The sequence below is a fragment of the Tripterygium wilfordii genome, chromosome 16 (assembly GCF_013401445.1).
Source record: "Tripterygium wilfordii isolate XIE 37 chromosome 16, ASM1340144v1, whole genome shotgun sequence".
Lineage (NCBI taxonomy): Eukaryota > Viridiplantae > Streptophyta > Magnoliopsida > Celastrales > Celastraceae > Tripterygium > Tripterygium wilfordii.
This window is the reverse complement of record NC_052247.1, coordinates 3,961,912-3,980,776: the sequence shown is the minus strand read 5'-3', so window position 1 is coordinate 3,980,776 and position 18,865 is coordinate 3,961,912. Positions and strand designations below refer to the sequence as shown.

Sequence of the window (18,865 nt, the reverse complement as noted above, 5' to 3'; positions counted from 1 at the left end):
ACATAAGTTTTTTACCTGACGACATAGTAAATTAGGTTAAAACTCAGTTTGTGGTCACAAGGGTATTGTTTTCATTGAGAATCGAACTAAGAATCTTCTGATTCCATACAATTTACACCCATAGTGATTCCATACAATTTAGATTCCATAGATATTTACCACTTTATTATTGTCCAAGTGGTTATTATCTCAGACAAAAAAAAGTCGTTATTATCTCTTTAATTACTAACTCTTTTTTTTTCTTTGTGTCGTGGAGCACTCTTTGTTCAAATGACAACAGTATTTTCTCTCTTTATTTTTTTGGTTGATAATCAATATTTTATTTCATTAAGAAAAATTACAAGCAAAGAAGACAGTAGTGTAGTACTACAACGGATACATCATCTGACCACAACAGAAGAGAACAAAAGAAAAGACAAACTTCAAGGAAAATGTAAGAATTGCTTTCTTTGAGTGGGCATGCATGCAACCATAAATGTACACATGGATGAAGGCAGGGTCTGTTGTGTAAAGCAACTCTTTCTTTAATCTCTATTTCTCCCTCTTATTCCTAGAATAATTTTCCTATGTGAATCAAAGTTTGAACCAACTTTGTGAACTTCAAATCTAATGGTTGTAATAAAATAAAACAAAAATGGGGATCATAAATTTTTTATGCGACCCATCACATCTATGGTTGAAAAATAGGTTCACAAAGTTGGTTCACATTTTTTATTCACATAGGAGAATTATTCCTTATTCCTATTCACGATATATATATATATATATATAGTTGTGTATATATATATATAGTTGTAGACTTTTAGTCCATTATTTGCATTATCTTCACATAGCATTCATGATTCATGTCATGCTTTTGCAGAAAATTAGTACAGGTACTGTACTATATTATGTGACCTATATGTGAAGTTCAATAATGGTCCCAATTTTGGGTTGGAAAAAAAGTGTATATATATATATAGTAATGATCGCATATGCACGCCCATAACCTTATCAAGTGGGCATGCGTTTTTGTGTCTTGGTGTGGGGCCCAAACCAACAAGACACAAATATCAATACCGTGACGTAGTTAAAAAACTGGACGCCCGTAATAGCCGTGTCCGTAGTCCGTAGATGAGTATTTTGATATATATATATATACACATATATAGTTATCCGACTCCATTTATTTTAAGCAAAATCAAACTCTTGGAAAATTAAGAGAAAATAGTATTCTTTTTCAACATATATTTTTATGAAATATGTAAAGGAAAACTCTTTAAAACAAACACCGAAAATTTATGAATTTTCACTCGACTTTAATATTACTATATATTATCAACATTTCAACGCACATGCTAAAAAAACCAAATTATAATCAATTAAAAGTAGATTTGGCTTAGCCATCCATTTAGAACCATTTAGAAGTTAAATGATAATATATATATATATATATTTTTTATGGAATTGATATTATATTGTCTGATGAATGATTATGGAGCATCAAATCATGATGGGTCCTCTCATGTTAGCGTGATCAACAACAAGAGTTAAAATGATTACAATGCTATCAAAAACTTTATGGACAATCGAATCAATCTATCCTAACAAAAGATAAAAGATATATAGAGCAATTATAGTACCTTCGATCAACTTATGAACAAATCTTATTTGTTTTCATTGAGACAACAACAAACACATGGCATCAAAAAATTCAAACAAGAGCACATGAACCAAATAGCTAAAAACTAACACATATTTTCAAATGTTAACCACCTAGCTAGCTATTTATTTGGATGTATAGGAATAGACTTACACCAAATTAACGGGTAACTACCCTTGATTCACATCTCCTTTTGAAAAACATCTACGTATCAATTATTGATATTGATGACATGCAAGAAATGAACTAGTTTACCAATTACTCGGTAAGCAATTGTTAGGGATTTGCAGTCAGTCGCCTCAGTTGATCATATTAGGAATTGTTGAGTGGCTTATCTTCTCTGCATAGGTAACGAATGTGAACTATGGGGTCCCTAAGGTGTGTCTCAAGAGGGATTCTCCGATACTCAAGTTAGTTTTGTAGCAAAGAAGGCTAATGAGATAGCTCGGTATTGAGTGCTCTCTCTCTTAATTAGCTAATAGTTGAAAAGGTGAGAAAGTCTGAGAATTTTTACTTGAGTGGATATCCTCTTTTATATAAAAGTCATGAACTTCCTGTAATTGTGGGAGAGATTTATGGTGATAAATCCCCTGAAAATCCACTTAAGATAGTTATAGGGTCTTTTTCTTTTACCGAGCTATTTGAGGTAGTCTTCACATTGCCCGACGAACACCCAATATATTATCGAGGTGTTCCCTAGTTTAATCTCTTTGGTGGTGACACTTGACAGTGTCATATAATTGGAGGAGTATTTTGGTATTATCACATATATGTGTACATAGGTATAAACAATACAAATACATCCAACTCCAAATTCATTCTCTGTCGTGAACCCTAACCGCCTCCTCTCTCTATCTCTCTCAACCAAAGTTTATCTCGTAGTATAGATCTAAAGAGGAGGAGGAGGAGACCATCATCTCCTCATACTCCATACACCTTTTATAGTATGTCCTTCTAATTTTACTTATTTATTGTTGGTTCGTAGATCTAGTCTACAATTTTTGTTATGTTTAATAAAGAATATGCAAGGTTTCTTCACCATACCGTCTCCTATGAAGATGAAATCTGGTTCTTTCATCCAGCTATTGTGGATTCTTCAAAACATCGATTCTGCTGGTGTGTTCTTGCGACGCATAGTTGGTGCATGGTGATGAGACCCCAAGATTTGGTGGAGATGGTCTTTCTTGATGAAGAAGAAATCAAGAATCTTGATCCAATCCATGTGTGTTGTTTTGCTTTATGTTTTTGTTTAATCAATCCAGGTTTAGCTCGAGACAGTGTTATTCAGGCACATCTTGGTATTGATCAGTGTTAGTCCGATGTTTATTATTAGGTTCTATAATTTCTCTGCTAGTGTTTGTAAATTCTAATGCTGCTAACAAGGAGCTTTAACTCTTTATAAAAAAAAAAAATTCAACTCCGATCTTCTCTCTTATGTCTCCCTCTTGGATTGTTGTTTGACCCAAATGATGTGAATCGGGGATGATGAGATATCTGTCTTGCCTAGGTTATATCAACGGTTACCATAGTTAACAGTTGGTGGAGGTCAAAGCTATTTAGTCTGGTCAACTTCGTCAAAATGCCACGTTTTGGGTTTCAATTTAGAATCAGTAGTGCTAGGTAGCTCATATAGTGATAGTCCATGAAAGTCTAAGTCTTTTAAATCAAATTTTAAAACATTTTAACTCTCAAAATACATGTTAGATTTAAAAAAGAATTACATATTCAGAATCAATGCATAAAGCTCTTTCTAACAAGATTCATTGTCGATGAGTTTTATCGATAAAATCTTAAAACAATGAATTCTAGACTGTGCTTTAAAAAATAATGAAATCTATATTAAAACAATAAGTTTTGGACAATGAAGTTTGTGATAAAAGAGTAGAATAAAACTATTTTATTGAATCAATAGAATAAATTTGTTGGGCTTCTATGGACTACTAAATTGATAGGCTACATGTCATTTTCGACTTAGAATTCCAATGAAATCATTGTAATCTTTTTTTTTTCTTTTTGGCTGGTCACATCATGTCGACCGTTTTAAATCTTGTTTATTTGCCCGTTTGGATCTACAATTTGAATATTCAATACGTTGTCTTCTCTAATCTCTTCTCTTCTTCTTCGTCTTATACTTCTTCTTCTCTCTCTGTTGCGAAACATATCGTCCGCAAAAAATCATATATAATAGAACAATATAAAGAATCAATCGAAAAAGTAAGAGAGAAGAGAAGAACGTATAGGATTTACATGGTTCGACAATTTGTCTACGTTCACGGGGTCTACGACTGTTTTTAATATAGAAATTTCAGTAGCACATTCGATTAGAGTTTTAGCCCTTATATACCAGCTACCCAGACACCTGAAATTATAACTATGCTACCATATAAAAATAATCAACCCTCATCAGTGATGCCATACCATATCGAGGGACGGACCCCCAACCTATACTGACAGTAACGAACAACTAGTGTACACTCCCATTTGGCACAACTTCCCCTTTCCTAAAGCTTTTAAATATTAAGTAATACTTCTAATATGAACCATTATTTAACACTTTCTTTTATCTGTGTGTATTGCTGCAACTTCATGATATGCAAAGTCAACAATTGAATAAAAAAAATACAAACTTCTTCTAACTTCTAACTTATATTATATATATTTGGAGAGAAAAATGTATTGATGCAATCAGAAAATTTCTTGCAATTATTGCCTTTGATCCCAAAGTAAATTCTTTTGTAGAATAAAAAAAATGGAAGCACTATTTGTCCATAATTTAGACATTCATAATGTGTTCATAACTAGGTGGTATGGGAAAAATGTGGAGACCATAAATAGGTGGCATGGGGAAAAGTGTGGGGACCATTTAAAATTAACATGCCACCTAGATTATGGACACTAAAATTATGAACACATATCATTTTGGTAAAAAAAAAACTACATACAAAAGAGTTCATGTTTCATATGGAAAATTGTTGTTCCCCAATGGGACTTTACGTTGGAAAGAAATTTAAATGTAAAAGGCATCAAGAATTCAAGATTCCACAAGAAGTTGAAATATATATATAACTAAAATATTTCACATAATATTCTTTTAGTTCACTATCTATTATTATACATACACCATTTATATTTCTATAAATTTCAGTATATTATAATTTATAACATGAGTGTTTAATCTATATAGATTTTTCATGTGCTCATTTAGTTTACTGTGGACACATTATGTTAACCCTACATCTAATCATGATCTTCGTTAATCAACTTGTAAGTGACCCTATATTTCAAGCGTCTATCATAATCTTATAATTATGGACAAGCTTATTTACTCGCATCTATCCATAAACTGTAGAACTTTTACCTATCTCTCACTTCATCTAGGCGCCGATCTTGCGGTTGACGCCCTAGCATGCCCTCACTCATTTATCACTATATCGAGGTTCAATGCAGAACGTTGCTATTGAGGTACACATGTGCCAACCCTCACTTATTTATAGTGACCCTCGCTCATTTATAGTTGCCCTCGGGTTTCAATAGTCACACGTAGAGAACACTCCAACAAATTTCTCATTTTGACTTTTGTTCGTAGATTGTGTAAAATTTTACGCTGACTCTGACCTATCATAACTCTCCTCCTTTATCTAGATTTGGGATCGACTACAAACGCAGGTGAAGTTAACCAATGAAGGTACATGTATCTACATTTAAAGAAGGCTATAAGTTAATTTATTGACGATGATGACCACAAAATGGCTGTGGGGTTTTGTTTGAGGACAAACTACAAACAACATCAGGAAAAATGAAAGAAAGCACTTATTATTGTTAGGGCACTCTCATAGGATCACTCTCCATTACTTTTCCACACGACTTTTTTTTCTTTCTTTTAGGGTTTGAAAAGCACTCTCCCTTTGGGATTCATAGTTATCCATCTGTATATCCTTGAAAGCAACATTAGAACAACCTAGCTATATTAGATACCCCTCTCTCTCTCTCTCTCCCTCTCCCTCTCTCTTCATTTCATGTGGTCCTGCTAATTATGCCAGTCTATTGAGGTCAGGCTCATCAGCTATAGAGAGAGAAAGAGTGTGTGTGTGTGTGAGAGAGAGAGAGAGAGAGAGAGAGATTGTTGTTGAGTGAGTGAGTGGAATAGACGGCATGTATAAATGGAAAAAAAGAAAGCTACCACAAGGAGTAGGGAAGAATAGTACGTAGTGTTCACAATGCCTTTCAATTGTGGAATGGACTAGTAATAGTACTGTCTTTTCTAAATAAACAGACAAGACATAGATAGATATACAGAGCTAAATATGTGTATATATATAGGTTAATGGTTTAGGGTTAATTTGTGGGTAATTCTTGTTGTACAGGGCATGTGACCCGTACAGGCACCCACCAACTCCTTTGTTGACAATGTCCTTGACCTTATACATATATGTTTGTGTGTGCATTGTATGTATATGTATGTGATAGAGAGAGTTTTTAGGTTCCTAAGAAAAAGCTAAAAAAACAGATAAGCACGCATGGGAGGGAACCCAACAACATTCTCACACAAAAAGACTAATAAGACTTGATAGAAAGACAAGCCAGTGAGTGAGAGAGAGAGAGATGAATAGCTATGGCTCTCTTTTGAGTGAAGTGACATGCAGTGAGAGTGAGAGATTCAACAACACAGTCAAACTAATTAAAGAGAGTTAGAGCATCTCCAATGACAATGTTATTTAAACACTCTAAAATACATTGTAATTTGTGCACTATCAAATTATCAAGAGTTTACTCTACAATTTCCTTCCTTTTTTTCTATCATACTCTCTCTCGGCTAAATTTATAAGTGTCAATTGTTGATTGGTTGTGTTTTAAGTGTTATTTTTCTTCCATTGTAGTCATGTAATACTTGAAATTGATGTTTCGTATACTTGAAAATGGTTTTAAATCTCCCATTGGCGATGCTCTGAGCTAGGTGATAAATTGATAGGATTAATTAATTGTTGTCAAATACAAAAAGTTCTAGATTCAACTCACACGTCAAATAAATTTTGTTGGAGTTATCCCTATGAGTTAAAGGTTCCTTTAATTTTCTGACGCGTGTCGGGATGCGAGATTAATTCACATACCCAAAATTTACTATGTGGAGCGAGTCCAATGTATCCGTATTTTGGATGAGTTTCTCTTTAAAAGGGAAAAAAATGAAAGCTATTGACAATATATACATACATGTGCACACTTTGAGTCAAATAATTGTACTCTTTGTATCAACTCTAAGTATCTTTTAGAGCTTTCTTTTTCATGCTCTAACCCACAAAAACAACCTACTTTTTTTTCTTGAGAGAAAATGATGATGACCCTCTAGTCTTGTGTGTGTGTGTCCCCAATAAATCCTTCCTTGTTTGGGTTCTTTTGACTCCTCAACCTCCATTGCTATTTGTAGTAGCTACCACTTAAACTTCCAGCTAGCCTGGGCTGAGTTCCTCAAACTCTCTATCAACATCTAGTACTCTTATTGCTACATTGAGGGAGGTATAGAGATGCTACCCCTCCCCCCCCCCCCTCTCTTCAAATATCCCACAAAGGACACACACACACACCCACAAAATTAGGGTAAATTTCCTTTCTATATATGTTGTTTTAATTTGGTTTTATGTCTTTCTCATGGCTGTCACAATTGCAGGAAGAGTTCAAATTATGTACAAGATGAGATTTGTGGAACTAGTCCCTTCCAATCCATGTCATTCTCAAGTGATCTTTTAGGGTTTCCCAACCATTGCAATCAAGATCCTCAAATGCTTCCTTCAAGCACTTACAATGGAAATGGTCTTATCTCTTATAGTGACAACCCGCCCATCTCCCACACACCCTTCTATAATTACACCAATAACCCAGATAGTTCAAAACACTTAGATGAACAACACCCTCCTAATTTCTTACACTTGCCCTCTCCCTTCCTTCACTATGGATTAGAAGTACTAGAAGAAGATCACCATGATGTTTTTGATTTCTACAACCCACAACAATCTATGAAAGGCACCGATGACTACTCAGTATCCGATTTTCGTGGTGATGAGCATACTACGATTGAGAAAAGCAAGAAGGGTACCAAGATGAAGCAAGTCTCATCAACAACAGCAGCAGCAGCAGCAGCAGGAGGAGGAGGGAAGAAATCAGGGAAGAAAGATAGGCATAGCAAGATCAACACGGCTCAAGGATTGCGAGATCGGAGAATGAGATTGTCTCTCAAAGTTGCAAGAGAATTCTTTGATCTACAAGACAAGCTAGGCTATGATAAGGCAAGTAAAACGGTTGATTGGTTACTAACACAAGCGAAAGTCGAGATCAACAACATCAACTTCATGAGCTGCAGTCTCAGTAATGCTGCTGAAAAGAGTGCATCTTCAGCTACATATTCCGAGTGTGAAGTAGTCTCTCAAATCGATAATACTGAGCCTAAAGAGAGTTCAATTTGTGTCAAGAACAAAGAAAGAAAGGTCAGGCAGCAGTCGCAGAAGAATGCAATATTTCGCGGTGGCCCGCTCGCAAAGGAGTCAAGGGAGAAGGCGAGAGCAAGGGCAAGAGAAAGGACCAGAATGAAACTATGTGATCATCCTCATCATCATCATCAAGAAGCAACACCAAGTACTAATTATGATCAATTGAGTCAATTAAGCTCATGGAGTCTCTTTGAGGCGGCGGATTCTTCTTCCGGTCACCATAATCATCCTTCAATGGAGGTAGAGAAGCCTTGCTTTCATGACCACCAAGTCGTCACCACCACTACTACAACTACTCATGAAGACATGGTTGATAATAATTCTTCAGTGATTATAATGGACAAGTTCTGGAACACAACTACTGGTCCTCCTAATTTTGGTTACCTGCCTAATACTAGTACTATTACTACTGGTATTCTTCCTCAACAGGTAAGCACCTACAACAAGCTAATTTCTACCTATGGTACTAGCTATGAAACATACTGCATATATATATCCATCAACTTACATATAATTGTATCTATATATATAATAGTTGTTTTGTATTATTGATGTGGCAGAATCAATCCACTGATTTTCAGTTCTTCAGCAAGCCATGGGAGTCCTACAACAATCTCAATCTATACTGAAGGAGATGAACAATTATTAATCTTGTGTGTAAGTATGGCCTGTAATTACTTTCTGTTTATATATTATGTAATATCTGTTCTTGATTTTCTTAATATGATTGCTGCTGTTAATTTCCAACAATTATTAACTAGCAGAGATCGGAGATTTAATTGATGCAATAAGGAAACTTGCATCTTTGTTGGGATCTGTTATCATAATATGTTCTTCTTGATTATCTTACTATGAATGGACATTGTAAGCCCACACAAAATTAAAGTGGATAATTATCTCCTATTTATGATTTGATTAATTCCTTAAAAAGAAATGTGTGTTTGTTATTAAATCTCTGTAGCTTTTGATTCCTTTGTGAAATCCAATGTATGTATTCACATAAAAACTTTTAGGAAGTGATTGAAGAGACATTCAGTGATGCACTATCCACTGTGAAGAGATTTTTTTTTCCAAAATCCAAAAGACTCCCACCTATTGCTAGTGTGATACATATTTTTCAACACATCAATAATCTTATTATCTGTATGTGATACATATTATCATGCTAATTATGATGGCACAAAGTGACTGAACAACATAAGAGGGAATAATCATAATATCCCTTAATATCATCATCATCATCATCATTATCATCTGAGTTTTTTCCCAAAAATTTTGGATTGGTTAAATTGAGTGTATAAGAAAATCAACGGAATTCTACTACATGTAGTCGTTTTTGCCATTCATTTCTATTTAAAATCTTACCGTCATCAACCTCTACTAAATTATTCAAGCCATATCTTTTTAAGTTTTTCTCCTCAATGCTTACTCTCCTATAAAAATTCTTTCGATTTTCTTCACTGCCGCACCTCTAGTTGTATACATTGTATCATGTATATACCGATATCATCTACCACCTTAATTCTCTAACAATAGACTTCAAAATTTTCTAGTGTAATGAAATGTTCAGCTAGTAAAATACTTGGTAGATGTTGATATAAATGGCTATTGTGCTTCATAGTTGTTGTGCACCTGTAAGAATAGGAAATTTTCATATCTAATTAGAATACTCAATGCCCTAGCTAATTAGAACTTGGGATATTTAGTAACTGTGAATAGAGTTAATGCATGTCTTACTTGAAGCATATACTTCTTCTAATGTATACAGTGTATTTAGTCACTATTTGGGGTTCACAACATGAGCTGCTAATCATGTAATCAAAGGAGTACAACTGAACCTTATGAGTCCCTCGAAGTAATATTCTTGAACATGGAGAATCATCAAAGTGAATTCTTCAATGGCTACCAAAATTTCACTTCTATATCTTATTCATGACTGCTTTTGAGTGATTTGAGTTCCTAGATCTTCCTATAATTAAGTTTTCTTTATCTTTTTTTATGTTTGTGATATCCTAAGAGATTGATTGGAATTTTAGGGGGGGGGGGGGGTAATGCGTTAAGAGTTGGCATTGATATAAGCAATTTTCTAGTCCTACTTTTCTTTCTTGGGGGGCCTTTAGTCCTAGTTGATTATTTCATAATAATAAAACTTGCTTTATTTATCTAAAATAAATAAATTAAAACTTGCTTTAATTTGTTGCATAAATTAAGTTATGAGATTCTTTAATTAATTTGTATAGGGAATTAGGTAGTTTTGCATAGTTAGTTAGCTCGCTAGCTACCAAGGAAAATTTAACATCAATTTTTTTTTCATTTTGCACATATAATAAATAATTAAAGAGACATGAGAGGATAAGCCATTTTTCTCTTCTATTAAAATGCAAAAGTTTTAATAAATATCAGCTAATCACTATTTTTCTTTCACTGACCTTCCAAAAGAACCAGTAAGTTTCAATTTATACATCAGTCACTCTCTCTCTTTTCCCCTCAAGTATATACATTTATGGCTAATTCAAAAAGAGATAAATCTAGAGATGTAAAAGAATAAAAGGTGTAAGGAGCTGAATTCAATTCAAGGGGATAAATATACACACGGGAAAGGGAAAATTAAAAGGAACTGACCTGTGTTCATGGTATATTCCAAACATCATGGGGTGTGACTGTCATCTTCTCCAATCATATGTTGGGGAGCCCCACCATCTTCAAATGCTAGCTTGAGGTAATTGACCTGTCTGTTGTACCAATAGTCTTCTACTTCCTCACTAGTTAATTGAAGAGAGCCATACACACAACTTCTGATCTCAAATGCCACAGCCACTCAACCAAAAACAAAGAAAGAAAGAGAAAGAACGAAAGAAAGAGAAAGAAAGAAAGAAAAATAGTACAATTTGTAATTCTTGTTTTGCAAGCAACAGTTGGATGCAATTTTTGGCTGCCATATATATATAGCATCTTCTTTTTTCTTTTTTAAAAAAATTGTGTAATTTTTTTAAAAGGAAACATACCTCTCAAGAAGACCACTTAAAAGCATTATCTATAAGTGACGAGCCAGTGTATTTAAATAGGTTCTTTCTAAGTCAATTTTGAACCTTTGATATTTAATGATAAGAACATAAAAGGGCAAAAAAGAACTGATGTAAACGCAAGGGGAGACACGTATTTGTAGTTCCAGCCACAAAAGAGTCTTCTGGACTCTTCAGGATAATATCGTACTAGCTAGCTAGCTAGCAAGTCTTGACCGAGTCTTTTGTAATCTCTCTTTCTTAGTAATTCATTATAAGTGTTTGTCACACCTGTTTATAGTGTATTGGGTGGGTTGTATTTATTCCAAAAGGTAAGTTTTGAGTACACCCCTTTTCGTTAAGGATAAGTTTGAATGGGAATAATTTTCTTTTTTGGCCAGAAATGCAATTGCATTGCACCCACAACTCACAAAAAAATAGTATTATACAATAAGGATTTTGGAATTGAAAGGCAAGAGTATGATGATGGCGGATTGGTTCCATGAAGATTAAGGTCTTTTGACTGGCTGGCTGATTGAAATTTGCAGATCTCATTGTCAAATGCTCTTGTTGGATTTCTATCTTTTGGTTCTTGGGCTGGATACTGGGAGCTTAGGGTAGTAGTGTGTTGATTATGGTTAGGACTGCCGCGGCCCTCGGCTCCCTTGTTCGATGGGGGCGTTGTTTTCGAGTTGTTTCCCTTTCTTTGTAATTTTCTTTCTCACTAATAAACAGTAATCAGATTTATTAAAAAAAACAAAACAAACACAGCAATTGGCTTATTTTGAAACTTAATTAACACTTCCTTTCTCTCTAATATACAGTACTACTACTTGAAAACTTGTCACAAATGCTATGGATACATTGTGTACAAACTCTGAATTATCAATCAATTGGATAAACTTCTTTACAAAATAATAATAATAATAATAATAAAGAAAAGATAATTCTCAGATTTATCCACACACAAAAAAAAAAAGAAGGTAAAGTAATAAATGGAGAACTCCATGCCATTACTGAATGGTCAAACACAAATTAAACTAGCTAGCTAGCAATGGAATCTCAAGAAGGATTTTCACAACATGGAAATCTCAAAGAGTAAATGCAACACTAGTTAGGGTTAGGGTATGCAAATTGGTACCATCCCCTATTAGAGGCCATTTAGGGTCAGTTCTTCAACCTCTTTATCCAGGCCCTACTAGAAGAGAAGATGAAGGTGGTCTTCCAAAATAAATAAATACAATTGGACGAAGAAAAGCCCTAAAAACAACACGAATCAGACTTTGAATTGAATTCAGAGACATCTCAAATGAAACGAGCTAATTTGTGCTAATTTGTGTGTTGTATGTGAGAGAGAGAGAGAGAGGGAGGGAGAGGGAGGAGAATGAACCCAGTCATCAGTGAACCCCAAAGTTATGACTACAAGCGGCTTCAGTGTACAGAGTATAAACAATCCATGGAGAAGAAAAAGGGGGTAGAGGATCAAAAGACACGTTCGTTTGGATCCAGAGAAATCCTGAGAGAGAGAGAGAGAGCCAGATCTGGATCTTGTGGGTACTCTTAACATTCGTAGCCAGCAGAGAAACCCTAGGAGAAACAGATCGTTCGATTGATACAGAGAGAGTGAGAGAAGAGCCAAGTCACCTGTGCATGATATTGTTGTATAAACCAGCAGTTTTTCCGAACAAGAAAATAAAAAGTTTTCGTCTAAAACCATCAGTTCTAAGAAAGAAGGAGATCAGATGCATCAGAAAATTCCCTCGACTCCAGTTGGTTCATCGACCGCGGATTTCTATGGTAAAAAAACATTCAAAAGTTTGGGCTACGGCAGAGATATTGGATTAATATGAATTGTTTGTTTCATTGATTGCAGAAATGTTTGATCCACCCAATGACACAGAGAGAGAGAGCGAGGTGTCTCTCCTCTTAGACTCTTGGTGGATAATGGAGATAAGAACAAAGGAGTGTGAGTGATTAGGGCACTAGTCCAAGATATTAAGAAAATACAACCTACAGAGACTAAGAAAGTTGTCCCACTCAGATTATTGGATAAATGATATAAAAATGTTTTGAAGTACTAAAAATATATGTATTTTAAGTTAAAAATTAGATGAACGAGTGTTTTATCACAAACGACATGTTTGTGAGATGCTATGATGAATTCGTAATCATTGTCCTTAGGTCACTCGTTATTAAAACTCTTAGTTAAAATAATTTACTATGGGGCTAAAATTTCTTCCTAATCTTGGGATTTTTTTTTTTCTTTTGTAGTTAGTTTTGGTGTTTTCTCTGGTTTGTTGGTGGTGGTTGGTGTTTGTATTTCTTTCATGATTAATAAAATTGGCTCAAGACTTATAAAAAAAAGCTTACTATTGGGTGTGATATTTACCAGGAGGCTATCTACATACAATGAACTGACCTTCTCTCTTTTCTCATTCTTTTTCCTTTTGCAATGAATTGATTACATCACCACTATTTTGTCTTATTCACCAACCCAACCCAACCCAACCCAATCTTTTCTTCTTTTTTGTCCCTTTTGCCCTACTTTATCACTCTTTGCCGCGTGAGTGCGGCAACTTTAAGGTATTGTGCGTTTTGAATTCTGTGTGACTCCGTATGTCACTTGCACATTCACTTTCTCACCGTATCCATAGGTTCATATAATCCAAAACGCACAATACCTTCAATGGATTGAAACGCAGGATAAGATTGCTCAATTTTCTCACCCACGATTGTCACCTCTAAATTTATCTTCCTTTTCTTGTTGCTTTTAGCAGTATACTTTTGGTAAGATGCTTCTCAAACTTTATGCCTGGCTCTAGCAATAATAATAAACTTAATTCCATCAGTGGGAGATTTAGCGAAATTGTCCCCCTCATTTTTTATTTTTCAAAATATGTCCTTTATAATTAATCCCACAAGATTATGTTTTATTAGTTTTTTGGCTGGACAATATGTATTAATCCATGATTTGCTCCCCTCAAATTTACAATTATACTTCTAATGCAAAAATTTCCCTTCCATCAGTGACTTCTAAAGTGAAAATACTTGAAAATGTGAATATCATGTGTGCCTTCTTTATCTAGAAAATAATGAGTAGGGAAAAATATTTGTCAAGTGTTCAGGTTATTTGAGTGAGTAGGATTGAACATGCCCTTCCTTTGAGGAGAAGGAAGGGGCCGGTATTTTATGACCAAAGGTGACGTAAGCCAGGTCGTCGCAGTCTGTAGGTTGATTGTGGGAAGGTGGCTCTGGGCGACTGGTGTGTGTCACGCCACGTGGGCGCCTAACATGGTTGGCTAAAGAGTGGATCATACACCGACGACGTCGTGTCAAATACTGGTTGCAGGTTGTCTATCTTGGCGTGCGGGATACAGAAGTCGTTTTTGATTTGTCGAGGTCAGATCCGACTACGACCTACGGTGCCTGGCACTGTAAGTTGGGCAAAAGAGCCGAATGGTCGTGGTTCATTCCTGCCGATGGGCTTGTCAAGGTTAGGTCTTGGCGGATCGCGACCCAATGTGAGGCCTTTTTAGATATGTGTTGACTGGATTTCTTGCTGACTGCAAAAGTGGGTCAGACTAGTTTTTGGTCACTACAATGATAATCATGTATACCTCTTGATTAACGGCTTTATGCCATCATCTAACACATTGACTGGGTCATCAAGCGAGACCTACTTAGTTGAGGTCATATTCTATTAAAGCACGACATGATATCAGACTAGGATCGTGAACAAATCGTTGAGTCTAATTAGACTAAAATCAAGCTAAATATTACATGTTTAAAATCCAATTACTTTTTTTTTTAAATATCATAAAGAATTACGTTTGTGATTGAAATCAATTTTGGACACATATGTCTAACCTAATCGATCGTCAACTAAGCTAATTATTTGTCGAGGATGTGATAAACCATGTATAAAAATGTGGGGAGGGAAAGATTTATTCATATAAAAAAGATTCATACTTAAAACAAAATACACACCCAATATATATATATATATATATATTGTGTGTGTGATGGGATAAAGGCAACATATCAAATTCAAAGAAATATGGAATGAAACAATTTGCCAATGAAAAAAACTATAAAGAAAACTTGTATTAATTAATTGGAACAGAAAATAATTCAAAGAAGATAGAAATTAGGGTATTTGGAAATGTATAAATGTACCTTTAAAAGCACAACTCCTTGTAAGAAGATACACATATGCATCCCTTGTCATGTGAGGTCAAAACCAAACTCTTCCTCTCTATTGATCCTCCTTCATGAGGAAAATATAAAATTACAAGATAATTACCCTAAAAAAAAAAAACAAAATGACAGTCTATGAATCACGAAGTGGACCCACAAAATATTTTCACCTTCTAATCATCATGTTCACTGGCTATGATTATTTGGATCTTGCACAGGTTCGGTCGGTAGTTATGTATCTTATAATTAGAATAAACCTTTTATCTTTTAACTAAGCATATTCCATTAGTTTCAAAGTAAAAGACCTAAAATAAGCTTAATCGAGAAATAGGAAAAAAAAGATGGAGTTAATTTAACAGTTAATAACAAATTAAAATAAGATGGATGGATGGAAAAAAAAGGGAAGGAAAAATGAGAAAATTATTTGTAATGGGACTCAAAAAAAATATCTAGTTAATTTAACAGTTTTTTTTAAGAACATATGTTGATTTTAGTGATTTTTCAATTTAGTCTATAGGAGATTCGAACATTCAACCTGTCCGAAACTTAATAATTTACATCACATGGACATCAACTATTCTACAAATTTCAAGAATTAAAAAAGGCATGCATAATTTGAGCTATGATAAGAAATCACGAGGGGGAGAAAAAGATAAATATTTTAAGTAAAAATAAATATCATGTATATATTCTTACTTGGTATAAAATTTAATCTGCATTAGCAGCCATGTATATATGTATATATATACATACATACGTATGTATATATTAAATAAAGACACATGACTTGGACTGACCTCTTGAATATGCTTCGACTTGTGCTTAATTTTCTCGTGATCCTTGTGTCTCCAGAACTTAAAACAAACATGAATGTAAACGACAAGTACAGATTGAATGGGAAAGACGCAGACCAAATCTCTCTCTCTCTCTCTCTCTCTCTCTCTCTCTCTCCATGTATAAGAAAGGCAAACCATACATATATAGCTAACTATTCACACACACACACACACACACACATATGTATATATGTGTATATATATGCTTCAGCAGAGGAGAAACAGAAGAAATATAGCTAGGTGACGATGATGTGAAGTACTGTATATAATATATTGGTATATATATATATATTGTAAATCAAACAGGAAACGGACAAGACAAGAATCATGTAAAGAAGATACAGCATTCAATAGAGGATATCAACTACTTCTTGGTTCAAAAATGGGTTGCGTGATTTACTTATCCTATTAGGTTTTTCACAATGTTGACGGTTAAAACTTCTATAGGGTGGGGGGGCCCTGGGACTTGCTCTTTTATATATGTATCTAGATTGAAGCATGTGTCGATAGTTGGTATATGAATTCTGAATTCTTCTAACTTTATTTTAACTACCAAATGTGTAGAGATGACAAATGTATAGAAGATATTGTCCGCCCGGGCTACATATCTATACGGATTTGTTCTCCATGGGTTATCACCAATGATACTTATGTCCATGAAAACGCGTCTTCAATGTGAGAAGAGTTGTGTTTTATTTATAAACCACTCGGCTTGGTTATATACTAGCTCGATGTAAAATTTGTAATCCTAGAAATTTTTTGTTTAATCCCTCTCAAAATAGAAGATATGTGGAATGGAACAAAATAACTCAGAAATGACCACAATTATTGCAGACAAATTATCCACAGAAGATCACATTAGTTGCACTTTTGTATGATGTTCTAGTGTAGATACAGAATAGTGTTCTGTTGTAGTCAGATTTGAGCAAAAAGGGGAAGTAGCAGTCATCTTTGACTAGCTAGTTGTTTCTTCTTGGAGACTAAAATCCAATGGAATCCCAAGAAATCTCAGACAAAAATCACAACCTACAACCTGCAGTAATATCTCTTGCTACTTTTGTACTGTCCCTAACCTTTTGTGTTACTATTCACCTATTCAAGCTTACCACATTGTGTTACTGTTCCCTCTGTCCTTCAGCTACTATATTTCTCGGTTAAATATTTTGGTACACTTTTTTATTTTATTAACCGAGTGAGGGAAAACCCATGCGGGTAGGGGCCGCAAGTTAGACAAGTTGGCGAAACTAGGATTCTACAAAAAAATCTCACTTGGTTGGTCCATATTTTTGACCTGTGGTATCATACATATTAAGTATAGAGAAATAACCTACTAAATTACATATTATTGTCAAATAGTTAACATTTCGGTGCGTACAATAGCCGAGTTTTTTTTTCACAAGCACCCTGCCAAATTTTAAATACCTATATAACACTCACCTTTTTTTTCTTCCACCAAACTAGCATTAGACGTTGTTGCGAACAATGTCATTGCTTTTTTATAGCAATAATAACGTTATCTGCTACAACGTCATCGAAATGAAAAATTTAGTATGCTAATGATGTTATAAAAAGCGTCATTAGCATTCTGAAAATTTTAATACTATGGACTAATGACGTTGTAGTAGATCGTGGCTAATGAGTAATGACAATGGTTAAAACAACATCATGCAAGATCGAGTAATGACGATGTTCCTAACAACGTAATCACATTAAGAGTACCAAGTATGCAGAGTCATTTAGGTTGCTCAAATCACACAAAATTTAAATCATTCACAGCCTCACCGCCGCCCCTCTCAACTACTGGTGTTCTCTCCTCTACCGATGTGAGTCCTCCATCGCGTGTCTCCTCCACCGGCCTTACTATCTCTATCATATGATGATCTATTACAGCTGCCACTACAATCCCAAGTCGACCTGTATTGGAATATGTGTCTTACGGGATTAAACTACGAGTGGTAAAACTTTAATATTTATTTATCTATATGCAATATTTCCTAAACCATAATCATTTGAACTTTGTTACACAAGCGAGTTTGGCATTGACGGGAGCTAAGGGATGCAATTAATGATGCGGCTATTGCCATTGTCCATAATTGGTTGGTCATATGTCGCGATATTCTAGATGAGGTTGGCGAGGGATGTCGTCTTATTGGCAGGAAGCTCCAGCACCATTTACTATCCCTATCGCTTGGCCTCTACGTGCTAGAGGAGGACTGACATATAAGCCTTGTTGATTGTATTAGTTTATTGTCGTTTGTATATGAACTTGGAAACTTGATTTCGTAAGTGATATTACATAATGGAATTTTGTTCATTACTTTTTTTTTTGTGAGGGAAAGAACGGGTTACAACGGGCAAGCATGAGTCCCAAAGTTATGATCAAGAGGCTCATGACCATTATACAACCAAAGCTGAAGTTCTCGAAACATGTGACCCTGTTGCTAGAGATTATATTGAATGTTTTTTTCACAAGTTTTTTTTGGGTTACTAGAAACAGAAATGTCATGATTAATTCAGAGTATAATGACTTTGTTCTAAACTGGGTCATTAATGTTACTTATATTGGCATTGTTACTAACATCGTCATTTTCACTTATGTAACAAAGACGTTACTACTAACAGCATAATTGACTGTATTAAAGAATGTTTTTATTATGTTATAAAAAATATTAAGCTTAATGACGCTATTGTGAACAACCTCATTGTTAA

At 34.7% G+C, this 18,865-nt stretch overlaps 1 protein-coding gene and 1 long non-coding RNA gene across 3 annotated transcripts; one reads left to right on the top strand and one right to left on the bottom strand.

Annotated features, from left to right (window-relative positions):
• Nucleotides 1-3,574: 3,574 nt before the first annotated feature.
• Nucleotides 3,575-13,142, bottom strand: LOC119980477. The gene is made up of 3 exons (XR_005463889.1): nucleotides 10,744-13,142; nucleotides 10,039-10,040; nucleotides 3,575-3,788 (listed from the first exon to the last, which is right to left on the bottom strand). It is a non-coding gene; the product is annotated as an uncharacterized LOC119980477 (long non-coding RNA).
• LOC119980475 (transcription factor TCP12-like) lies at nucleotides 5,061-9,751 on the top strand. 2 transcript variants are annotated; one of them, XM_038823181.1, is made up of 2 exons: nucleotides 5,061-8,550; nucleotides 8,703-9,751. In XM_038823181.1, exons 1-2 carry the CDS (start codon nucleotides 7,360-7,362, stop codon nucleotides 8,748-8,750), a joined length of 1,239 nt encoding a protein of 412 aa, XP_038679109.1. In that variant the 5' UTR covers nucleotides 5,061-7,359; the 3' UTR covers nucleotides 8,751-9,751. The 2 variants fall into 2 exon arrangements, with proteins under 2 accessions (XP_038679109.1, XP_038679108.1); XM_038823180.1 differs by having other exon boundaries at nucleotides 5,067-8,550; nucleotides 8,682-8,912.
• Nucleotides 13,143-18,865: the final 5,723 nt, after the last annotated feature.

Excerpts from the sequence above, each read along its gene's own strand:
- LOC119980475 (XM_038823180.1), top strand. The coding sequence starts at position 7,360 with ATGTCATTCTCAAGTGATCTTTTAGGGTTTCCCAACCATTGCAATCAA. Across the intron at positions 8,551-8,681 it reads CTGGTATTCTTCCTCAACAG|AATCAATCCACTGATTTTCA; the intron begins GTAAGCACCTAC and ends TTGATGTGGCAG.